We start from the raw sequence: 26,667 nt of genomic DNA on the forward strand, positions 1-26,667 counted from the left end.
TGGCGCGAATGTTGAACCCAAACTCTTTGCCTGGCAGTAGAGGTGTCATGATGTTGCGTTCATGGTTCCCTGTTTTATTTTGTATTTTGCGCTTTTTTTTCTTTTAAATTTCCTCCTATAGTGTCATTTTCCCGCTGTCCACACCTGCTCTGTTTCCCCCCCCTCCTCCCAGTGTTTTTCCGTTACCTTTCGCTCACCTGTCCTGTCCCCGCATCACTGCACCTGCACCTCAGGCCCTGGTTAGTGTGTGTGTGTGTGTGTGTGTGTGTGTGTGTGTGTGTGTGTGGTGTTTGTGCTCCCTCTTGTCTTTGTCACATCTTTGCGTTGTCTCTTGTGTCTCTCCCGTGTTCCACCTGAGCTAGTGTCCTCCTGTGTGTCCCCCCCTTACTTCCTCCCTTGGCAGGCTCACTGTTTTTTTGTTCCTAGCATTATTTTTCAGCTTTATTCCTCATGTTTTTCCATTCTAGTACTTTTGTCTTGGCTTTTCGATCGCTACCTTGTGTCTTTGTATTACTTGGTCTGGTTGCTTATCTTCAGTCCCTCATCCCGTCTGTCTTCATTGTGGAACACACTGTGGAAATGTGATCTATTTTCTTGAAACAGGACCTGGCATTTCTTTCGGTCGCCTTCACACAGAATTAAAATGCACGATTCTCTTCGATTAATCCGGCAACACGCTGAGTTAGACTTGGTGGATGTATCGCCAGCATGCCACAAACTGATCAATCTTCAGATTTAGGCACGTGCTCTGAGTTACCTTACACATTCAACTTATTGAAACTTGAGCTCATATTCAAACTGCCAGTTTTGTTGGCGGGAGATTTACACTACATTTTTCTTTTTCACTCCTCCAATGAGAAGCTGAATTGAGTTGCTGTAGCGCCCTCTAGTGGTTGAGTAAGGACACTACCATGATGAGAGTTTCTTTTCCACGTCACACACTTTGATGTGTCATAATAGGAAAAGCAGATGTTATTACGAACACATAAAATGGTTTGGTTGGTCTCTCAGTGTGGTCATGTGTGTTACATATCTTCCAACATTTCAATGCGCAAATTAACTTAACAGCATGGGTCAGTGCAATTAAATATTGCGATTTTAAATATCTGAATCTCTCTCAAATATATATATTTTTTTCAAGGAGTGCTTGGTTTTAATCTAAGACCCTCAAATCAATGAATATTGGGGTACGTACGTATACGCCAATATCAGGTATATGATTATTTGTTTTGTTTGACAGGGGCCGTGCAGTTGGCTCTAAGTTAATTTGAAATCTGCCGTCCCTTGGCAGGAGACAGAGACCATGTCTGTTGAGTGTATGAACGTTACAGTGCAGAAGCAGCGACACAATAACACACAGTCACCACAGAATCATCTGCAACCTCAACCACGATGGGATGATTTCAAAACACGAAGACAACCAGAGTTCATGAGATTAGGGGAATTATGTGTGATGACGATATGATTGTATACACCCTTTACACTGGATCTGTCACGTGTCATTGGGGTAGTTTCCTTAACATTTTAAGAATACTATACTATAAGAATACTTTCATGTATAGAATTCAATTCTATGCACCCCAACACTTTTTTTTTTTTTTTTTTTTTGCTGGGTTACTAATGATTTATGCTGATTGGTGCCATCAGAATTTATAACGCTAACGTTACTATAAACACACACATCAATTCTGTGCTTTAAACTATTATCACTGTAAATAAAACTGTACCTTATTATCTTGTATATAGTACAGTTTCTTAATGTTTCTGTATTTGCTCTTGTATTTACTTGTATTTGAATATACCTGCTGCCGTGATGACCTTACTTCCCTTCTGGGATTAATAAAGTATTCTATCTATCTATCTATCTATCTATCTATCTATCTATCTATCTATCTATCTTGGACAAATTACCTCAGTATAGATACTATAGCAATATTGTTTGACTATTGGTACAAACCAGTGATTATTTAACATAAATAATCATCAGTAATATGAATGTAATCACTAAGTGAATAAAGCCAAATATTCAGTCCAGTGTTTGTTACAAACACTACATTGTCCTTCGCTTGAATGTTACAGTTAATGTAAAGTTTCTTCTGTTGTGAAAGTTTGGATAATAACGAATCCAAGATTGTGGGTGATCATTAAAAGGCCAGTCATTGTAACAAGTCAACGCATTTCTACCACGAGGTCTTCACCAGGGCTCTGTACGGCAAACAACACAGTGTATACACCCACACACTATTATGTTTGGGCTCAAATATTAAGGACACTGTCCAAAATGTTGGCGTTGTCTTTAATTAATTGATTTTTTTTTTTTTTTGACAATAGTAAGTGTTATCACAGCTCTGAAATGATCCCTAGCACCCACTTAAAACTGTGGCAGACAAAAATACGAAACAAACCTTTAAGCTTATCAGTTTCAGATGACGGGACTTCGGTTAATACAATACAATAAAAAACCATACATAATGGACTTGTGATTAACAATTTAATATCCCTAAAGCTTCCTGTCAGTGTTATTCGTGGAGCTCATGTCTAAAAGGCAGAACGTTCTTTGAGTTTCTATTCGTGTCATGATCTAAAAAGAAAAAAAAAAAAAAAATTTTTTTTGAAAATTGGGCTCATGTAATTGTGAGCCAAAGGGGTCCCTTAGGTCTAAAATGAATCTGAGGCCTGTTTTTGAAGAGTTAAGATGACATCGACCAGCAGGTGGCACTAGACTCAACGACTCCCTGAATTGGGGTCTGAGCAGAACTTGATGTGATGTTGCCAGAAATTCAGTGTCACAGCCTGTTTCCAAATACTCAAACAAAAATACTTTAGAGCATGTATTTTTATTTGAGTTTTCTTTTCTTTTTTTGTTTTTTGTTTTAATGGTGGCCCCACCTCACCATCCAGAGGACTCAGAGGATTGTCCTGGGGCAAGACACCAAAAAAAAAAAGAAAAGAAAACCCCAACAAAAAAAACACTCCCATAGGTCCTGTCTTCATGCCTCGACGAGTCATATCCACAGTGGCGTCTCCGTGGATTAGAGTCGTTCTGGCAGGTATGGATGCTCGGCCTCGGGGGGATCTGGTCTGGACCCGAGGTGACCCAGGTGACCTGTTGGTCAATTTAATGTTGTGGCTGTTTCCATTCCGTACTATGTATCATAAAAAATGGTTCTGTATGCCCATTTATTATATTATATTGACAGGGAGTATGAAATGCCTCAAGTGAAACTCTCGCCAAAAAGCAACCTAGGCTTTTTTTTTTTTTTGTGAGCGTATGTATGACGAAAGAGGCACTTTAAGATTGACCGTATTTTCATTTTCAGCTCAAACTCATTTGGTTTCTGGTGACACCACGAGCCAAGTTTCACGTTGTGTTGATCCTTCTTCGTGTTTTAAAAATGGCGATTTTAATGCTAGCGTAAAAGTGCCCCATGCACTCCCATTGAAAATGAGTTTGAGCCAAAAACGAAAATACGGTCAATCTTAAAAAGCGCCTCTTTCGTTGTAATTATGCTTTTACAAAACAAAACAAAAAAAAAGCCTTGGTTGCATTTTGGCGAGAGTTTCACTTTAACCTCCTTGGTGGGGGTCAAGACTTGTAATTTACAGTCGGACCCTAGACCCTATTAGCTATATCCACAGGGGAACAACATATTTGGTGATTAAAATGGAAGTTCAAAATTCATTCTAACAGCCCATCATTTCAAATACTGACTACTGTATACTGCAAGATACATTTGGTTTCTTTGCTACCTGTTTTATCTTGATAAAATGACCACATTTCAATTAAGATCACAATGCCTCGGCTCCTAGATCATGAAAACGAGTTTTTGTCTCCCGGCCCGGGCTGACGGTGCATGCTGAGACTCAATAAAAGGCAGAGGTGGACAGAAGCAGCAGGTTGTCTTTATTTCTGTTGCCATAGCTTAACCAAGTCAGCATTATTGATACACAGAGACATACTGGGAAGCTACAGAAGCCTTTAACACTTACAGTACTTGTGACTGGAACAGACAACGATGAGGCAGAGGACTGAAACAAAGCCGAACCAACAAAAAAAAAAAAGAAGAAAATACAAGAAAAAAAAATATTTATGGCACTCATTTTTAGTTTATACTTAGAATAATATTGCTTTTTAAAAACACAACCTCTATCCATCATCATTGTTGTTTTCATCACGTTATATTTTCACTGCATTTAAATATCAAATATATTCCTTTACTGATGTATTTACGTTATTGCTGACATCAAACTACCTAATATTAGAGATATATTACTCACTTTAGTAATAGTTTTGTTCAAAAGTACAAATTTTACAGAAAATAACAGTCCAAGTTTGGTAGGACATACTGGGGAGAGGGTCGACTTCAGGACATGCATAAGGATTTGATAGGAGGCGTTAGGGGGAGGAGGTGGGGCTTAAGTGGGGTCTCCCATTGGATGAGAGGAGCTGGAGGAGCTTTCACTCACACATGCATTCTTCACTGGTATTCAGGTACAATCCTTTATTCATATTTTGTTCTCTTTAAAGCTAGACTACACTACTCCAGTCCATAAATAGGAGCTTTACATGCCGACAGAGACGCTTCGCTGGGACAGCCGTTAGCCAATCAGAGCACTGATTCAAGGTCCCTCCCAGTGTTCAACAAAAAAAATAAATAAAAAAAATAAATGGCTATGAGGTTGACAAACGGGTGAAGTGATTACATTACACACACACACGTGCACACACAGACACGCACGCACACGCACACACACACTGATATTGAGCATGGTGGACAAATGATACAACTACACACTCGGCTGGAGTGAGAAGGCAAAATTCCTGTTCAGCAAATGAAAATGTGAATTCCTCTCAGAGCCCACAGCCCTTGAAGATCAAATCCCATGTTTTCTAATCTTTATTCAAAAGCGTATTTTCATTCGGGATGGCATGTGTTATTAACCACTTATCTTCAAGTACTTTGATCGACGCATACATGAAAAAATAACATGTGGACATTTATAAAATCTGTGTTATAAGATCTAAGTTTTGGGGACCAACAGCTCAAGTACGCCATCTCATCAAGCATAAGTTAATAACTTATGCATAACACAAACAGCACATGTTTGAACATGACAGTATGCACAGTATATGGGAGTTGTCTGCACTAATTGCAGTAATAGACTAATTATCCAGTGCACATGGTCTTTCAGGGCTGTGTAGTGATCCAGATCAAGATAAAGTATCAGCTAGGTGCAATGACTTTTTGTTCAGCTTTTGGCGCAATTTACATATTTTCTTCCCCTACTATTTGCAAATGATGATACAGTAGAAATGAAGACAAGAATAATACAGTATAACAGTTACGTAACCCCGCGCAGCTATGTTTTGAGGTGGGGTTGGGGAAAACCGATCCTGGGTGGAGTCGTCATAAAATCGCAAACCTCCAAATCTGAGCAGGATACGATTATATTATATTATTATAGACTGGTAATTTGTCTCATTTGGAGTGTTTGAACTTTTTTTTTTTTTTTTTTTTTAAATAACGTTCTAATGTTTTGTTACATTATCAGTGCCACATGTGTACGCTGGAACTCACGTACACCCAGTCTTTAGAAGGACTGGAATTATGTAATGATGCATCTCTCCGACTGTCTTTTCATCTTTCCATCACATCTCCACCTCTCCTTCTGCCTCCTCCATCTCCCCTCTCTCTCTCGCCTCCTCCCCTGCCACTTTCTCTCTGCTTCAGCTCTCTACCTCTCCCAACTTCATTTTTCATCCATCAATCCATCCTGTCCCTTTGGCTGGCAGGCCAGAGGCTGAGCCAGCACTCTGTCACATTATCCTGCTGCTAAGTGAATTACTCTGCCTCCATTAGACTAACGAGAAAGCGGGAGGACGGAGAGAGATGGGGGAAGGGGGCAGGGATGGAGAGCGCGAGGAGGGGGGGGGGGGAAGCGGAAGAGTGATGCGGCTGAGAGATGGATGAGAAGGGAGAGAGAGATGAGGGAGCTGATGAGGAGGAGAAAAGTTAGATGAGGTGGAAGGAGAAAAATAAATGAGAGGGGCTATAAAGACAGGACAGAAGAGTGGGAATAGGAGGTCTGACACAAGAGTGAGAGGGTGAGGGAGGAGGAGGGAGTGAAGGATGAAAGGAAGAGGACAGGAAAGACAGGAGGGTGGGTGGAGGTTGATTAGAGGCGAAGATGAGAGTTGGAGTGGAGGAGAAGATTAAAGAAGAGGAGGGTGGCCTGGTTGCAAAGCAGGGCGAGGGGCCGGTCAACAGGACCGCGACCGAGAGAAGGGAACAGATGCAGGAAGAGAAGGAGGTCGAGGAGAGTCGGAGGATGGGACGATGGGCTAGAGATGGCGGAGAGGGAAGGGAGGAGTGGGCAGTTGGTTGGAATAACAGAAATGAAGGAAAAGAAAACAGGGAGAGGGAGGGGGGTGAGGTCGAATGAGGAGGAAGGAAACAGTAGATCAAGAGGAGGAAATGGAACCAGTGAGATCAACAACGTGATGGAGAGACGAGGCAGGGAGGGAAATGTGTCGCACAGAAATGTTAATGTAATACTGCAAAGCTGTACACAATGCTGAGAGGATCACACACACACACACACACACAAAATTCAGTGCAGTATTTCGGTCCAAGATTGAGGTCATGAGTCCCATATTGTATTTATTCAGTTAACTGTGAAACATGGATTTCTAAAATGCTGTTTACTGTCACGGACCTTTCCTGAATACATATCTGTATTAACATTTTGGTGGTGGAATACTGAATTCTTTACTTCTTGTCACATGTAAATATATGGAGTTTAGAAATACTGTACGCAGCATCTTAGATTATCTAATCTGGATTAATTTAAGAAGTTTCTTCCAGGTTGATAAATGACCCAATTTCCCAGAGAGAATTCCCTATGACATGACCTCAGTGAGCTCAAACCTGAACCAGACAGAGATGTGTATTGTCCTCTGCTACATTTTACAATCTTTTTAAACTCCTTCAATGACTTCCCCATTGTATTTGTACACAAGAGGATTAGGGCCACTGGAAAACATATTGGGAGTAGACTACTTTTTTTTAAATTCATTTTGAAAATTCAGACTTTATACTCAGAATTCTTAAAAAGAAAAAGTAAGAACTTATTTTTTACAGTGGCCCTTATTCACATATCTTATCTTATATATTTTATATTTGAGGTTTTTTTTGTCAGTAGATATTCCCTGCTCCAATGTTCAAGGTGACTTAAAGTGAAGTTTTGAAATGTGGTCTAAATTTAGGCACCAATCAGTTGGGCTGAATGTCATGCACCAGTTATAGTACAAATGGAAAGATCTATCTTACACACTTACATTCACATCAAACGAGCATAAAGTGGTTTTTTCCCCAATACAGAGGGAGTCTATGACGCTTCAGTGTAAACCAGCTTATGGCCTTACCGCATGAGAAAATACACAAGGCCAAGTTAAGCAGGACGAGACAGGTGACGCTAATAACAGTGGGCGTGACAGTAGTATTGAACAAGAACATGACTAAAAAGGCATCGACAGAAAGGTGAAATAGAAAAAAAAAAACAATGCTGTTGAGTCCAAAAACAACAAGAAACAAAAAACAAAAAACAACAACCAAGAACCTGATATATTGTAGAGATGGAATCCTCGGAAAACCAAAGAGGAGTGTATGAGATCAACATAAAGACAAGAGACTACAGTAAACCAGCAGTGGTAGTGGTGCAGTGTTATGGGTCTGTTGAGATCTGACTTAAACAAGAAGGTTTACAGCCACACACACACACACGCACACACTCAAGTATACAGTCACACACAGACACACACACAGACACACCGGAGGTATTGACACATCTTTGACATTTCCGATATCACACTACTTTGAGGACAAGTTCCCACCATAGCCCTACATTTCCACAGAGACACACATAAATAAAACAAACAACACATAAATAAATAGTATAAATAATATTAATAAAGATTAACAGTGCCTGTGTTTGTGTGTGTAATGAACCAGAGGAAAAGAAAAAAAAAAAAAAAAAAAAAAACTTGTACAAAGTTAGACTTCACTGAGGGGCTATGGAAGGAAAATGGCCCGAGCTTCTTCTCTCTCGCTTCCCCCCTTTCTTCCCCATCATTCTCTCCTTTCTCCGCCGAGGCTCTCAGAGGTCGGTGCAGCGCTCCTGCTTGCTGTAGTGGTCGAACTGGCTCTTCCAGTGCATCATGTAGGAGGACCAGCGGTGGAACTCCACCTTCCACTGACGCTCTGCCTCATCTATGTTGTCTGAGAGAAGAAAAACAGAGACACGGCGGAAAAGAGCGGTTAGCCGTTGAGCTTTTAATGAGCATGCTGGAGTCGCACTAATGTGTCGTGATCACAGGTTCTCTGTTGTGTTGATATGTCGCCAACCTCACCTGAGTTAAAAAGAGAGGATAGCAGAGAGTCATTTTTTATTAAGACTGATGGACATTGACTTGCGCCTATTCTTCATCCTACTTCTTGGCACCGAGCAGTAAGCAACCTGTTCCAAAAGTGGTGTTTAACACTTTTGTGTACTTTAACTTACGGGGTACAGGTTACCTGGAGACTAAGGTTGCTTACACCTGTGATGAGCTACAGAAATATAGGCACATATGCTAGAGGAGACGTGGAGATACTGTTGCTGTGGGAGGAGAGCAAACGCAATCAACAAATTTAAACCCTGTCTTCCATCCATTATCACAGGAACGTGAGTTTACTCAAAACAACAAGACTTTTTTCTTTTTTTGCTCTTCCTGGCTTGCAGGAAAATGTCACCGGAAAATTCTGTGTAGCTGGATTTAGAGTGTGTTGAAAGTCCTTTGTATAAATTAAGGTGAGCAGTTGACCTGGGCAGCTGCTTCATGTTATGTCTCATTTTACAAGATATGAAAAGGAAAGCAATTCGATTCCACACAGTTCAGTGCAATTTCTAGGAAACCATGATGTTAAGTTTCTCTCCCAATACACCCGATTTAACTAAATCAACAGCAGCACTTAAATCAATAAATCAGTGGATGCTGTTGGCAGCCCCCACAGACCCACGGTCAACCTTACAGATCATCAGTCAGCTGCCTTCACCCACACCCGACCAGAATAGAGGATGGACACCCAACCAGAGCCTGTTGGGACCAGTTGGATAAACATCTAGAAGTTATGTCTAGGTTTGGCTGTCAACTGATATTGTGTTCTCTGGCATTAGCTTGACACTAAATGATAGAAACACAATGGTCTGGAAAAGTACAATACACTGTGTTTACCAAATAAATTGTCCCACTCAGTACTCATATTGGTCATTGTTCTGTGATAGGCTCCTTTGAGATGAACTGCACCTTCCCTAGCAAGTGGAGGGGGGGGGGCGCTGAAAAAAAGCTACAGTCCAACTCACCGTCCTGTCAGACAGAATGGGAATAATGCTGCAGGTTCAGCGCAAATGTGCCGAGCGGTGCGCTGATTTACTTAGTGCAGGCAGAGCTGTCATGGCATGGCACAAGCCATTGGAAATAATGCAATTCAGAGCGCCTTGGTACATTTGTCACATTGTGTCTGAAAGGCGCTGCGGACAGTTTCAAGCAACCTTCAAAGAATATACACAAAGTTACAAATAATGTACATTCTCTTAGAATCATCTGTAGTCTACCACAGTAATGTGACGTATAGCAACAGAAAGATACTTTGCCCCTAAAATTCACTGTACTAATAATCCTAATGGATATACGAGTTGTGGTCTGTGATATTTACTAATCAATCAATCTTACAAATATGTATAAGAGTGCTGGTCCTGTTCCCATACCTGACAGTAGACGATAAACATGTGCCAATTAGCCAGCTGATGTTATTATTGACATTTTTAACACCTCAATCTCTCAGAGAGTGCTTCCCAGAACTTATCGAGCACATGAAAGACAACAACTCTCAATTTGGACCCTAACCAGTATGCATCCAACAGCGACTGATCCAAAAAAAACACTTTCACCTTAAGGTTCCATACAATCTCAACCATGAAACTGAAAAAATAAACACTTAGGGCTTGAGTATCACACTCTGCACCTTGGTAATCGGAACTTCCTCACAAAACAGAACAGAACGCAACTGTGATATTCTTTGAATACAGTTTGTGTCACAATTTTTCTTAGTAAAGACTGAACATCCTCCACTCCTATGGCTGTCAAGTTGAGCCTTCGATTTGAATTTTCAAGAAAATGTGGTTCCAGTAAGTAAGAGCCCATCATCTCTTTGATCATATGACAGCCAGCTGTTCTGGCAGTTATTCTTGTAACAGTATGTATATATATCGGAAATGAATGTTAGCTGATTATTGTTGGATTTCTTTAACTCTCAAACATCAACATTTGCAGCAAATACTCAGTATCTGTTACTGTAAGCATTAAAGTAAAAGTAGTGTGTTTTTTCTGACGTCAAGTTGTTGCATATGAAATGTTCTCCCTCAGCCGAGGATATTGACTATTATTAAAAAAGTGACACCATTTCCAAAGGCACCTTTTGACCCAATTTCAAAACCGAAACTCTGAACAAAACCAGATCATACAAGTGTGCGGCACAAGTTACCATGTTGATCTAGCCAGGTAAAACAGAGCCACCTTTGTGACATTTAAAACTTGTCATACGTTGAGAAGTAACAGTAACAACGAGCAGTGTTTACCAGTGATGTTGAGGAGGCGTGGCAGGAAGCGGTTCCAGAAAGCACACATCTGGTTCCTCAGACCTTTGTGGATCTTTAGTGTTTCAGTGTTGAGTCCAACGTGTTTCTGCTCAGTGATAGTGAACAAAGGCCAGCGCTTCTTGCTTTCAACCAGCCCGTCATGGTTCACGTTGGGATTTCTGAAAGGAAGGGAGAATGAGGACCAGGTAAAAGAGAACGAGTTATAAAAAGGAGGGATACAATTGGAGATCGATCGAATGGAACAAAATAATTATTTTAAATGTTGTCTCTATACACTCTCACCAATTATTATCCTTTGTCCCAGACCCAGAACAATAATTAATACGTACATAGCAGATTAATTATTTCTAGTCTGTTATGCCTCACCCAGTTCGCGCAAAGTTGGCCCAATATTTCATCATGCGTCGGCTCAGTTTCTCCTCCTCTAGGGTGTAGTTGAGTCTCTTTTCCAATGGCAGTCCAAAGACAAATTCAATCTCGTAGCCGTGGATCACGCCCATCCACTCCGGCCAGGCCAGGTTGGACGCTCTGTGGTCAAATAGGTACATGTAGACACCTCCTCGAGAAGGAGCAGGAGAAAATTACGTGGTTATTCTTTCTTTTTTGACACACTACAGTCCAGTCCAAGTCCTGTCAAGTACTGTCTCTACATGCAGGAGTCATTCTTGGTAATTTATTCATTTGACCTATTTCTTGAGATATTTTGATATTAAAGGTTCATTCTAAGGTAAGGTTTCGGGTGATTATACAAAAAAAAACAAAAAAAAAAACAATCAAAAAAACCCTTGTGTACTTGGTCCACACTAACATTTAGATGAATGGTGTGTGTCAATAGGAATGCCGAGACACCGAGGTTTCCCGACAGACTGTGAGAGATTACATACAGTCTTATTGTAGTGGTGTTGTGGAAGTTAATTTGAAATTACAAATATTCAGAGATCACGGTAAATTACTTTAAGAATGGACAAAAGAAATTAAGATTCATAATATTCACAAACTTTGATTTTGATGAGGCGAAGAAGGGGACGGCACAAAGTTCTTTTCTAAAAGCAGCGTTCAGGTTTTCACACTGGAAAACCGCACTCCTCTACTGGTGACAACTCAATGAAATGGAGCATACAGCATATATTACCTGGTGGGGTTCCTCCGCTGTTTACCACCCCGGAGCCGGCTCCACCCGTGTTAGCCTTGAGGGCGTAGGAGCGAGCGAAGTGAGCCAGTGGGCAGATGACGTTATGGTCGCCCACAATGTCGTCCATGGCATCACGGTTCTTTAGCCCGTTATTCTCGTCCATCCAGTCAGTATACTGTAGCACCACCGCCTCCAGGCCAATATCATTAGCATGCGGTACACTCAGCTTGACACCTGGAAGAGTGATGTTTCAAGTTTTAAGGTGCATTTTCATGTGTTTTAACTCAGGGCAGTAACTGTACTGGTTGAAATTGATCGGCGATTTACAGTTCTTTCTTATAAGTCATACAGAAGGTAACGAAAGACAGAATGATACGTCATTACAGAAGGGCCATAGAGAACTGTCAGTTTCTGCAGTTTGTAAACTATTGCTTCACTTCTGGTTTGGTGGTGTGTGACTGTTTTGTGTAACCCAAGCCACATCTATTCATAATCTCATAAAATCAATTACGAAAGAACACACACACACACACACACACACACACACACACACACACACACACACACAAACAAATGTACATGACAAATTTGACTGTATAACTGAACAAGGAAGAAGTGAAAATGGAACATTAACCACGACTGCAGGATCAATCTATGCTAAGTTTTTAATGAGTTTTGCGTAACTTTTATTTTTTCTAGAGCACACCACAAATTCTACTTCAACCTGACCTCAATTTAGAGCAGAGCCTTTTCTTCAACAGAATTTTGCAGTATTCTTTGTGTCTCTATCCCTTCTTTTCAGCTGAGTTGGGCTGAGCTTCACCTTCCAAGAAGTCCTCTCTGGAGATGAGGCTCTCGTTGTCCTTGCTGAAGCCTGGCGCCCCATACAACAGGAAGTAGGAGCCTTCGTCCTGGTTGACCCCAAGCAGAATCTGAGTTTGTTTAAAGCTGCCTGAGTTGAGCATGGCCTCGGGAGTGTCGGGCAGGACCTCGCCGTCCACGACGGGCACAAATGAAAAGCGGAAGAGGGCTGACCACGGCAGGACCTGATCGGAACGGGATGACGGGTTAATGTACCAGTGGGACAATCTGAGTGACTGTGGAATGGTTAAGGCATGCGAACATGCAACAGACCAAATGACACATGACTGAAAATGGGAAATTAAATGTTGAATAAAATGTTACATGTAAATTGACACTCAAAAGTCTCTAGCATTTCCTGAATTTTCTACACTGTAATAAATTTGATTTAGAATTCAACAGGAATACATCCAAGAGCTATCAAATTAGATCAACTTAGATCTGACATGACAATCTAATTCCCTTAGGCAATACACTTTTAATACCATGGCAGCTATCCTGTTAATATTTTGCAATATCGGAATATTGTGGGTAATACTCTAAATCAATGATCAGGACTAATCTATGACAATAGCTGATGTTCATTTGATCTTCATGTGATCTTGCTGGATTAGTCAAAAACAGACACAAACAATTATTCTTGAAGCTGAATCCAAGTCCAAGTAATCCAAGTGTGTTATATTTTTTTTCTAATGGATAGCTTCACAAGGCAACTCCAAAAATCAAACTTTGACAGCCGATAACTACCCAACTAAAGCAACATGGGTAAAGCTACCATCTCCCAGGGTCTGCATGGCAAAGAAATTGGGGAAACTGAAAATGTCAGCAAATTATTTGTGAGCTTAAAATCACAGTGAGCTACTACATTCCCTTCTGAAACTGCCATTCATTCTCCTTTTTAGGCTATAACAGCCTGAAAAGGAGAATGACTGGAACTTCACAGGCTGATGACTACTTTAGTCAGTATTACCTGCCACTCCTGGTCGATGAGCTCCTGCGGACTTTTACTGCGCAGACAGTCAACCAGCTCGGTGTCATTGCCTCCGTTGCAGCCAACCAGTTTGCCCAACAATGTGGCCCGTTTGCGGGCCTCAGCGGGGCTGACTGAAGCCCAGGGACAGTTGGGGACTCCACTCTGCAGGATGGCCCTGGTGAAGGTAGGCCGGCTGTCTGGAGACAACAGGTGGAAACCGACCGAAGCACCGCCAGCACTTTCACCAAAGATAGTCACCTGTTTGAAAGGTGGAGGGCAAATGTAGAGATCAGGATCAAAATTACCTCACACTTACGTTTCTGCGTAAAACTGATAAGATGGGGAAAAAAAAAGGAAACGTGAGAGAAAAACTAACCTGTTTGGGGTTTCCACCAAAGAAATGGATGTTGTCTTGTACCCACTGCAGCGCCATCCTCTGGTCCAGCAGACCGACGTTGCCTGGCGCCTCAGAGGAACCATGCAAAGCGAGGAAGCCGAAGGCACCGATCCGGTAGTTCATGGAAACCACAATGACCGTCTCACTGTGAGCTAGGTAACGGCCATCGTACACATCCAGAGAAGAAGAGCCACTGTAGAAACCTGGATATGTTAAATATCACAGTGGAGTATTAACCGGTTGTATCACAATCTCTCACAACAGATAGACGCTTTGCTGTTTGAAACACCAGAAGAAGACCAACATTGTAGTCCATCATCCAGCACATTTCTAATTGACAGAGGCATCTAGATGATGTGTTTTTAGATGGAGCGAATCAGAGAATTTGCTGCATGAATTTCATAAATTCATTAACTCTAAAAACAAATACCTTAAGTTCTCCATGTCATTTAATGCAAACAAAATGAACTTCCTGGACGTTCTGTACGTTAAAGACAACATCAGTCTAAAAACTGCCTAGGAACACACACTCTCTCCTCCATGGTAAATCATATAACCCAACAACTTTCAAACTAGAAATTGCTGTCTTGCAGTGGTATGCCTCCTTTCACTAGTCAAGTTTCTGTTCTTGAGCTATGACATTGTATAATGGCCAGACAGTTGCTAATCATTGGCTGATCTATTCATCCATGGGTGCTTGGGTCCACGTAGACATTTTTGCCAAATTGGAAGTCCTTTTAAGACATTCCTGCTATATTACATTGCCAAAAATGGGACAGACAGACAACCTAAAAATATAATGCCTCACACTATAACTATCATCAGCACAGAGGCTTAATAAAAAGTTGCAAAAATCACCTAATGCCAATTACTGAGGACCATTTACAGGCTAGTATTTTCTTATTTTGTGTGTTTATCACCTCCTGTTGTCAATATTAGCTAGATACTGTTAATGCTCTTAAAAGGGGCTTTGTTTCTGTTGTTTGCTGTGCACTGCTGACCTCACTAGAAGAATGAGTCATGTCTAACCTATTTATATTTTGAATCAGTCAGAAGTCGTGACCAAGTACCTCCGCCGTAGATCCACACCATGACAGTGAGATTGTGCGGTCTAGCCGAGGAGGGCACCCACACATTGAGGTATAAGCAGTCTTCACTCATGTCTCTGTTGGGGTTCCACATCTCGCTGCCCTGGAAGCCTGGGAATGATGTGTCCACAAACTGGTAGCAGGCGTTGGGGTAGGACTTGGCATCGTGCACCCCCGTCCACGGATGCTTGCGCTCAGCGGGACGGAAGCGTCGCTTTCCTACGGGTGGCTCAGCGAAGGGAATGCCGAGAAAAGCGGTGACGTAGCCGTGGTCGGGCACCGGCAGGCGGATGCCACGAACTCGACCACTACGTGTCTGGACGATGAGGTCTGAGTCACTCTGGGACGAGCAGGCGGGGATGAGGACGGACAGGAGGAGGATTGGGGAAAGGAGGAGGAGGACGGAGGTCTGCATGATGGCTGGAGCAGTGGTCGTGGTTCCCTCTCCAATCAGGCAGGGCAGGGTCTGCTCTGCTTCCCCTCTGCTCTACAGAGAGAGAGAGAGAGAGAAAGAGAGTGATGTGATTACAGTAAAGGAGAGTGATTGAGAACAGACTGAAGGAGAGAGGGTGAAATCAGATGAGGGAACAGCAGGAAGTAGGAAGTCTGGACGTATCACCAAGGTTGACCACAGATTCACTGAGAAGGAAGACAGCCCATACCATAATTATGAACTAATTTTTACACGTGCAATACAACACAGATCTCTCAACCCTAGATGGAATCACGCCTCCTTTGTTTATCCAAAAGGATGCATCCTCTTAGATTTTTGAATCAAAGAATTTGACGGCTATCTGCCATTTAGATTGGGATAGTGTATTGCTTTCGTACAAGTGGTAATTTGCCTTACAGTGGTGCTTATAAAAATGTAGGTTATCTTTTTGCCTGACATTGAAACACTCTCATTAAGCAAACTTAATATGTATTCAATCAATCAATCAATCAAACTGCAGGGCAACACGATTCGATTTGGCTTAGTTGTTCAATCGATGTCCACATTTTAATTCTCGATTAAATTCTTTCATCACAACAGCTATCCTATTGTTAGAACTGTCTACAACTACATTTTCACAATTGTCTTTAAAGAGGAAGGGGTATTTTACAACAGCAGTAGGACTTTATCCTGGTGTTGTTCGCAGGTTAGAGCTGGACAAGTTCAGATAATATTCACCAAAAATAAAGAATCCATAGTTCAATAAAAAAAAAAAAAACAGCCTTCCTCAATTTAACAATAAACAAGAGATAGAAATTCAGTTTGTTACAAAGTTTAGTGTCTTGAGTAAACCATCTTCTCATGTACATCAAACAAGAATCTTCGGTAATTTTCATCAGTTTAGTTCAGTTCAGTTTCTCCTCTACAATTGAACCTGCTTCTCTTTAATAAAGGATCTCTGAAACATCTCCCAAGTTACCTATAGACCAGTCATCTCTTTGACATACGACCACTGAAAAGCTGGCCTAAAGTCAAGCAAGCAGTATTTTTTCCTGTTTATTTCATGCAAACACTCTGACCATTAGAGAGGCTGTTTCAGCCATTTTAAAAAGCTTTCCGTGAACACAGTGACATCATGGTGCCACACACCGTGCCACATTTAATGTGGTTGTAAACTTGACGAAAGGAAAATGGTAGCTCCTATAAATGCATATATATAGACAGGATCTCAGCGTTTATCAGGAGGAAAGCTGCTTCACATCAAACTAGGTTTATTGTATGAACAGTGTGTGTGATCTGTAGAAGAACAGAGAAGTTTAATCAACATGAAATACTGATGATCCTATTGGCGAGTCTGGAGTTTTAAATAATCGAAGCTTATCCGCTGTTTCTCGAGCGCAAATGCGCATGCTAAGGGAGAGGTACACATAGTATGTTCCTACTGCTGGAGGATCATTGAAGGTAATGTCATTAATATTTCCCCCATTAAAGACCCACCTGCATCCCACCTGCTATTTTTACGACCCGTCCAAATTGATCCACCGATTGAGACTTGCGCTTCACTATAAACAGAGTTGTTGATGGGACAGAGCTGAGGGGTTTAGCAGTCGAAGCCCACATCCCTGTCCCTCTGCAAAGAAGAGCGCCACTGTTTGACAGCATTGCGCCAGGTGAGGAATGGGAGATGACACTGGAATTGTAAATTATGTAATGCCCAAAACACTACCATAACTAATTCACAGTCTAAATACAGCTCCCTTGTGCGAGACAGTTTAACTGGCAAAAGGTACTTGAACGCACCCTACATGCACTTTAGACCAAGCAGAGGGGATCACTTTCTTTTTCTTTTGCTTCATACAATAATGCCTTGACGCCGCAACGATCGGCGCGCCTTTGTGTTGCATTCCAGAATGCGACGATGTGTGAAATAGATCCCATGCGTCTGCATTGCATTACAAAAAACAAATTACTCACAAGTGGCTCTCACACAAGAAACAGTTGGAGAATGTGAGCTCAGTGTAATTTCACTGAGACTAATCTGATGTGATGTGGGTCTGAGTTATCACAATGATATGCATGCAAGATGAAGTATAATCAGTAAGGGGTGTTTATCTAATGAATAACAACTGTGATTCATTTAGATTCACTTTAGAAAATTGCTTAAAATCACAAATATGAAAGAATGTTGCAAATTTATACACAATATCATCATATACAATTAAATCAACCACATTCTCCATGTCGTAGGCACTCGGTTTAAGACATATGAGGATGTCTCCACACCCTGGTGCACGTTATCAGTGGGCAGTGCAGTGAATGGAGATGTGTGGGCGGGTTTGTAGCCTTCCCGAACAGACTTACTTTATTAAATATTCATCACAACACCAAGAAAACAACAGTCTGACAGTGTCCTGCTGCTCTACGGTGGAATCGCACAACATATATCACTGCTTCTGTTCATATTGTGAAGTCAGAGCTGTTTGGCGAAGAAATCTGCAGGACGAGGCGTTCATCACATCACGTAACGTGACACGGATCCACTGAAATAAACAGCCAGAACCCCTCCGCATTTAGCAACTGTCTAGACTTGATGCAATTGTGATTGTTTACCGTCTAATGAAGAACATCTTATTTCTAGATGTGTCTAACTGGATCCAAAATACACCAAATCGCCCCAGTGAAAGCAAAGTTAAAGTTCTTATATGCTTATAAATAATATGGCTGTTATTGAGTGTCACATAATAGCAGCCTAGCACTAATATGAGGCACAGAGCTGAACACAAACACACGTCCTCTGTGCTGGCTGTCGCTCGCTTTTTTGCAGCTTATGCACAATAAGCTATTCTGGCTATCTGGGGTGAATAAATCTGCAGTTAAACTTGTGCAAGTAACTTAAATAACATGAGCGTTCCGGCAGTCAGACTCACAGGAATAACGTGAAGTGTAACTCACTTCTCTTTACGTGCGGACACATACAGCTTGTCAGCATTAGCTAATGCATATCACTAGAAACAAAACAGCACACGCTCTGAATCCAGAACACATAGACCAACTTCTGCTCGTGTCATGTATCAAGGAACATCTCATTAACCTGGTCAGTCTTGTGAGGATATTATATAAGGCGTCTGACTTGGCTCCCAAAAAAAGTACAATTTGAAATTTACATTTATATCACCAAAGACTTGCAATGTAGAACCGTTTTCAGGACTATTAAATATGTTGTGTGCTATGCCATCCAGACACCACCGCGATGACGAACGCATTCCAAGTCTGTCAACTGAAATGAAAGGTAACTGTGTCTGTCACATTACAGGTATATAATGAGAAGCTTGCTGGAATGACTTTGTATCCCAAAACTCCCATTTGTAGTAATAATCCTACCACAGTGGCTGCGATGATTAAGTTTCCACTGTGAGGAAGGGGAGTGTTATTTTCTTTCAGCGTATGTTTGCGCCTAAAGCCCCTTCGTGCTCAGCAACAAAAGGCTTAGACAGGTGCGTGGTCACAAGGGGCACTATAAAAAGGCATCAGAGTAAAACCCTAGTAAATGGCACACCGTCCGATGGATTAATGTGGCATGTGCCAGCTATTCATCTCCTCTCCAGAAGAAACGTAATAACTGTAAGACACTGTAAAATTATGAAAATTATAGTTTAAGTTAAGATAGTTAACCCTATCTGTTTACATGGAGTTTGCTTTTGGCAGTTATCTATAAATATGATGCCTCCTGACACTGTTGCAGTTGATGCTAAAGTTGAAAGACTTCAAGTTAGAGTGCCTGATGTTAAAGTTCTGAGGTAGATATGAAGATGACATTATAAGTTTAATTCACTTGAAATAATTAAAACTTCTATATTATGTTATGAGAAATATTAGTTGATTCCTCAAAATTTCGTTACATTTTCTCCTCTGGAATGGAATGTGACATATACGCAGGCTCCTATCCGCCTTACATTTAATTGATGGGGTCAATGCCAATGATCTTTGAGCCGTGAAAATAAGCATCTGCAGGTTTTCCGTAGTATCACCCTTAGCCGAGATTAAGTGTGCCAGGAAAAAGATTTAGTACGTCCCACTGCGAAGTATGCGAAATGCGGTATGCCAAAAATAAATACCAGGATGTCCGACTACATCCGGTAGTCACATTTTTGCGGAGTGCAAGCCCCGCATGCTTTTCTGGCTATTCTGACACACAATCCTCTGCGTAGCAGAGGGTGTATCACATACGTCATACGGTGTGTCGCGCGAAGATAAACAAAGAGAAATGACAAATGCCGGAATGACAGCTGACAGTGCATTGAAGTGTAAATACTTTTTCATTTGTACTTTGTACTTAAATCACAATATGGGTGCAACAGATATAGGTGCAAAAAGGTCAAAGTTCAAGGCGAACTGCCACGTCTGAGTGGTGTGTCCGAATTGTATGCATATTGTATGTTCTTTGTAAAGGCAGCTGCAAAACATACTAAAAATAAAAATAAAAACTATGCGATGATCACACAGACATGTCAGAGTGGATGATGTAACAGTATGATATGAAGTGGCCAGGACTGAATTCTTTCCAGTAGCACGTAGCAACTCAGTACAGTCGAGAAGAAATATAACCAATCTCCTCTTTACCTTGACTCGCACCGTTTGTCATGTTTGAAAGCAAGTCCTTATATTCAAAGTCCATTGATAATAATATCACCTTGTTTGTTCACCAAAATAGACTCTCTTTACAACTGAGAAGGTTTGCGTTCAGAAATAGTATCTCTCTCACACACACACACACACACACACACACACGCACAGCTGCCCATATCCCTTACAGCACCTCCAAACTAATCCTGTCACTATGGCAACCATACATTGCAAAACATAAACAGCAGTCCCAAAACCTGACAGGTGGGAGACAACTGTCTCCGAGCATTGTTGCGCATTTATATGCAAACACAAAATGAGGTACGACACTGTGTTCGTGTGATTTCATTGCAGCAGTGTGGTGCATGGTGAAGGGATCAGATTCAAACCCCGACCTGGATGAAGTGCCCTTGAGAGAGATAATATAGTCCATCACATGTGTACCTAACCCCGAGTCAGTACCCTACATGACAAACATCTGTAGGACATGCACACTATAATGTCGTGGCTGAAGGTAGTTAGCCTGACACTGCTGGATAGCTTTGCTAATGCGGATTAGACTGGAATGCCTGAATTGAATGCAATTGTCGAGAGGCCTCAGCCATCAGCCGCTTTTATGGGCTCCACTTGCCGCAATATCAAACATGCTTGTTTTTGCCACTGACAGGCTCAATTCTGTGTTAAATCGTTATCAGGGATTTAATGATACGCTGAATTTTGTGATATAGCAATTATAAAAATGCGGCGATGCCATCGTGGGACTGCGGCGATACATACCAACCTATCATGAGGTTATTTTGCTCGTGGTTGTAACAAGGGAAATCAGTACAAGTGCATTCTACTATCTGTAGAATGTTCTGTTCAAACAGCAGGCAACACAATCACACGGCTCCAGAAGACAGACTTGCTCTCATACGACTTGCCCCACTCGGCCTCTGATTGGTTGGCTTTGCCACTGCCTGCTTATTTTTACAAACCAACTGTGAGAAAAATGTGACAACCCATTAAAACCGGGTACCTGCTGAACATACAGTAAGGAAATAATAATGTGCCAGTTACACTGCCACAAATTCAGGACCTGTTCTCCATTAGCCCTCTCGTGTCACACCCCCTGGATGCCCTAGTGATCCTGCACAGTCCATTCAAGCATTGCGAAAGAAAATTCATGGCTACTTCTTACACATTGCTACTGTGACTTTACTACAGACGGAAAGCAGAAGTACCTCAAGTGATAAGTTAAAACACAATAATAAATGCACACCACATTTTAATATTGAGGTAAATATCCTACTGTGGACTACATATCGTGATGACATCGTACTGTGAGTTTTTGTAATCATTATGTCCCTAGTTGTTAACATTATGGAGAGGATCCCTATAGACTTTTTTGTTAAAGAGTATGAAACAGCTGTCACACTAAGTTCATTCAAACATGGCAAAAATGCTAGTATAGCAATCCCCAACTTTAGTTTGTTGAGATAAACCCTTGATTCACACGTTTTTCTGTGCTTTCTGACCTTCCTTTTGCAGGTATCTTGGTTGTTTTGCATCAAGCCTGCCTCATATTAGATAAATGAACATAAATGGGTCGAAATGAACAAGGAAGGATGGAAATCTGTGGGAGGGGTACCACCTGGAGCAAATAAAACATCAGATTGCAGATTTGTCTGGTTTCAGGGTTAGGGACTGGTGGTCGTGAGAGCTGGGATCAGAACTAAGCTCACCTCATTTGACACCCAATGCTATTCATCTACCCAGCCCTTCCCTGTTTAACGTCCAGCGGTAGGAAAATAAAGTTGACGATGTGCAACTGAGAGACTGCTGTGCCCACATCTTCACTTTAGGGCCGGCCTCCTCTTCTCTTACTGTAATCGTCTGTGTCTACACTGATAATGCTCGCACCTCAAAACGCGGTTGGAGCAGACTGACTGTGTTTACCAATTGTCAAATTTTCTGCTCAGAAAATTCACCAGTGTTTGTTTTGTTTTTCTGCCGCGGAAGCGACAAATGCATTCAAGAAATTGTACAGCATGATCGGGAGTAATAACGCGACAAAGCAACCAGATGGAATTCCCGTTGTAGCAAACAGATCTCAGAACTGTTTTGCCTAAATTCTACCAGCATGTCCCGATCCCCATCAGAGGGAGAAATACCCTGAACTGTGCCTATGCATATATTCCTGGCAGCTACAAAGCCCTCCCACGTCCTCAGTTCCCTGCTGCTGCTACCTACTTACTCCCAGCAGAGGACAGATGAAGCTGCAGCAGCCCCACGGGACTGTTTAATGTGCACAGACTGGCAGATGCTCACAGATTCTGCCATTTAGGATAACAACATGAGTCTTGGCGTATAAATATCTTCAGTGATGTACTGTATATAAGAAACTTCAACACCACCCGTGTTTCACTATGTACTTACGGTTCGCGGATTATCGGTTTTGCGGTTAAATTTTGCGGTACTACCTCCCATGCATTTCGGTTTAGGTGTTGAAAAAACAGCAGACAGGCGAGCTACTGCCCGCGAGCGCTGCTTGACTCGTGTCGCCCACGGGAGTGGAAAAAACGTGAGCACCCTTCTGCACCACCACCGCCCATCAATATCGCTGTGTGGACAGCAGGACAGCTGAGCAGGTAAAGCCGTCAGTGAAACAGCACAGTCTCTCTCGCTCATGCCTGATGATGATGATGATGATGGCCTTTATATTTTCTGTAAATTGCATCTTTAGCATTTCTCATCCGAACAGCTTCACACTCAACAATGCCCTTTCTTTGTTCCTCGGCAATATACCTGTCAGTTGTGGAGTAGATCAGATTAACCGTTCTCTAGACAGGTGAAAAACAAACAGAGTCATTGCTTTTTAGTTAAATGTTCATCATGCTATTCAGCGTGCGTACACTCACGGGAAGAGAATGTAGGAGTGTAAGAAGACGATATATTTATACATAATGTTAAAAAGCAGTGAAATGTGCAACAACAGTGAGGATGTAATAGGCAGCAGGGGGGAGTGTGGCTTCTAGAAAGTAGCAAATACGGATGCAATAAAAAAAGAGGAGAACGCAGGATGAGGGATGCCTGCGGGTTCTGGAAGCAGTGGATTTTGAAGGTTGCTCATTCTGTGGATGCGCAGGGTTTTATACAGAGCATCATGCCATATCTCAGTCTGAAAACGTTAAAAAGCAAAACTAAGATGTATAAAAAGGATGATCGGCTCTCTGGGTGGTTTGTGAGCAGTTTCTCACCCTTGAACCCACCCATTTTTCAAGTGAGATAAATAACTGGAACATTTGACTGACACGTGCATCTTATTACACTGATAATTCAAACAATAAATAGAGTTGAATGTTTACTCTCAGTTTCAGTTTTGGGTTTTGCCTTTGCAGACGGCATTTATAGTAAGAAAGGTGTCACCAACATGAAGACCAAAGAGCTGTCTATGTGAGAAAAGCAAACTTTTAACAAAGCGATGGACAGGCTAATGTGTGGAGACAGAACGGATCTGCTAAAGAGTGAGAACCTCTCCGAAACAAACAACAACTGAAAGAGGCTGGCCCGAAAAGCATCACAAAAGAAGACCGCAAAGGTTTTGTGATGTCAGCGGGTCGCAGGCTTGACACTGTTATTGCAAGCAAAGGATTTGCAACTAAATATTAAAAGTATTATTCACTCTAATCTATTTTTGGGCCCGTACTTTTGCTCACCTAAAAATATTGTGTTCCGTTACAAGTGATGCCATCTTGTAAGTTGTGTAACAGACGGAATTAAAAGCTGAAATGCTGATCTCTTGTCTCATATTCATCTTTTGATGTCAAACCCAAATGTTTTCAGCGTACAGCCAAAATAAAGGAGTTGGCCTCGCTGATCTTGCTTCTTCAAGTGAACAGGGCTCTGGTAAACTCACTGCAGACTTCCTGCTCAGCACCAAACAACAGATGGACAACTACTTTCCAACATGTTTTTGGGGCAGTTAGATGCTTGGATTTAACAAACAACTTTATATTCATCGGGCCAGCTACAGTTGCCAGGTGACCACAGGCTCTATTTTTGGTCTCTGTAGAGGTGACCTCGCTGTCGCAGACGGTCACTGCACTTGACAGTTGCTCAATGAAAAATAGTTCCAGCACATAACTCCCTCTACAGTTATCAATTATTAAGTTCACATTTATTTTTGTGTAGAATACTAGAGATGTGATGGTTAAACATACTACAAGGGACTTTTTACTGGTTATGAAAAAGTGAACATTTATTACTAACGTTTCTATATGCCGACATAAGCAAACATCACCAGAAGCATGAAGATGGGTTAGTATGGGTTTAATGCGTGCCAACCAAGTGAAAGCAACAAAACGGTACATACGTGCAGATGTTTGTAAGTACAAACAGGACAAGAGACACTAAAGTGATTAGGAGCTACAAAAGTACTGAACACACTGACTTCTAAAAATGTCTTTCTCTCAGGTTTAAGGCACAGACATGAGCTGAGTACGGTTCTGCTTACTGCAGCGCATTAAAACCGGTGATGGTAAAGCAACTAGGCACAGCTTTGTCTCGGCACAGCCAAAAGTGCTGGTGTAAAAATGGCTCAGATGGTTTGGTGTATTCTTTTAGTGGTGTGCTGCAACCAGTGCTGCAGATGACTTGAGGAGTCTCAAAACACTAGGAAGGAAGCTGCTCTGTAGTCTGGTCTGTAGCCTGGTGCGGCACTAAAGTGTGCTTTGTTTAACCATCATCACCTTTTTGTGCCACCGGATTTAACAAAAAAATGAAAGTTCCTTGAGGTAGCTTAGAAAAGCTGAAGATCTTGGTAGGTGTATCCTTGAACTTTGGGTGGAGCCAGACTAGCTGTTACCCCGGCCTCCACCTCCTCCTGATTCCATCCTGCACTTAACACAGATATGCCATTCTGTAGTTTGGGAGAGTTAATGGGAGAACTAAAAATTGCTGTTGTTCAGACCTACAAATAACACAGATTTAAAAAACTAGATGGGGAATCTGAAAAACGATCAAATGTGTATCTGGGAGTGATATGTTCTGTTATCCGTCAACACAACTAAACAGTTTGCATGTGGGAAGAAGGAGCGACTCTTCAGTACCCAGATCTACTACTCCCAGACTCCCTTAACAATTTGTGTTACTTTGATAGTAGCTGAATGCGGTGAAACTTCAACTTTGTGAAGTGTTTGTCATTCTTGTAAATATTGTAAATTTGTGTAAGTTTTTTCTTTATAAACTCTGTGAAATGCTGTTTACAATAAATTCTCTGGCACATATGAAAATATGTCTCTTTCTTTGTGAAAAAGGTATTGTATCCATTTGTCCCAGTGATTTACGCTATGTGATCATTTGCAAATAGAGCCGGAAAGTGATATCCGATAACAAGTGGACACTCCAGATGCAATCCTCCAGCGTCAGAGTCCAGCTTGTTCCCGGCTGAAGCAGCGTACAGCGCAGCACAAGTGTCGTTGCCAGTTTAAGACCGAGGGTTTTAAAATGAGGCGTGATCAGGTGCTTTGCTGGCACATGTCAGGGCAACAGAGAGCGTTTGCATTAAAAGAGATGGGCCCTTGATCTAAAGTCAATGTCGAGGTGTTTTGCCTGCTACAGTATATGGAAGACTCAGTGCTTAGATAGTAAGAAGCGCCTACATAGGCAGGTTCAAAACACACATATAGTCAGCTTTAATATTTTGAGAGGACGCTTTCAGTCATTTACACATCTCATGCACATGGTAACGTCACTGTAGCAAATATCATGGGATGTTTAAGCAGCAAATGTAAAATCTGTAGTCACAAACAGGACTGTACAGAGGATACTCTCCAGAGAAAACAGCAGGGATGGGGCTCAGGTTTCAGGAGATTTTAATAATCAATGAAGTAAAACTATACTTTTGTCACTGACTCAGCTGCAGGTTATGTAATTAATATGCTCCTCATTAAAAATAAATGATCTCAACCACCCACACCCCCTCTGTTGATCAGAATTACAGTTTTTATGACCTGCACCGCCCAACCAGCAAGATGAGGAAATTTTCCTTACTGTGCACATAATGATCACAATCCTCCGGGCTCTACAGTCTCAACCCAAGCATGAAGTGCAATTTAATCAAATCATGTAAATAAGCCTTGGCAGAGGGTCACTTCCGTGCGTTAGCGTGTGGCCAGCTTACACCTTTAACAGTGATCTGTCTATTCGCAGTATAGAGCAAACTGTGAAAGTGAAGCATTTTAACTAACAGAGATAACTATAGATGGATACTGTAGAGCTGGCACCGTAAACTAAAGGTTGTACAGTTTGTAAAGTCGAATATATGTCACGCTGGGCTGTGCACGTAGAGAACTGTGTGGCAAACAGGGAATGATTTCCAACAACAGACAATGAGATTAATATATAGAAAGTGACTAGGGGTATGTCCAGAAATGATTAACAGTTCCTTCAAGTGCACCTGTGTACCAGCCATACTTAAAA

General features: G+C 41.6%; 1 protein-coding gene across 3 annotated transcripts in view; it reads right to left on the reverse strand.

Annotated features, from left to right (window-relative positions):
* Positions 1–3,881: 3,881 nt before the first annotated feature.
* The window catches only part of ache (acetylcholinesterase), a 29,539-nt gene continuing 6,753 nt past the window's right edge, over positions 3,882–26,667 (reverse strand). Inside the window, exons 2-9 of one of the 3 annotated variants that reach the window (XM_037112942.1) lie at positions 15,132–15,631; positions 14,041–14,264; positions 13,662–13,922; positions 12,654–12,876; positions 11,831–12,064; positions 11,065–11,257; positions 10,678–10,856; positions 3,882–8,279 (exon numbers count right to left, since the gene is read on the reverse strand). In XM_037112942.1, coding sequence (XP_036968837.1) covers positions 8,158–8,279; positions 10,678–10,856; positions 11,065–11,257; positions 11,831–12,064; positions 12,654–12,876; positions 13,662–13,922; positions 14,041–14,264; positions 15,132–15,564 — 1,869 coding nt within the window. In that variant the 5' untranslated portion in view covers positions 15,565–15,631 and the 3' untranslated portion in view covers positions 3,882–8,157. Of the gene's footprint in view, positions 8,280–10,677; positions 10,857–11,064; positions 11,258–11,830; positions 12,065–12,653; positions 12,877–13,661; positions 13,923–14,040; positions 14,265–15,131; positions 15,637–26,667 lie in introns of all 3 variants that reach the window. The other 2 variants (XM_037112941.1, XM_037112943.1) reach the window with 2 other exon arrangements.

Source organism: Acanthopagrus latus, chromosome 10 (genome assembly GCF_904848185.1).
Source record: "Acanthopagrus latus isolate v.2019 chromosome 10, fAcaLat1.1, whole genome shotgun sequence".
Classification (NCBI taxonomy): domain Eukaryota; kingdom Metazoa; phylum Chordata; class Actinopteri; order Spariformes; family Sparidae; genus Acanthopagrus; species Acanthopagrus latus.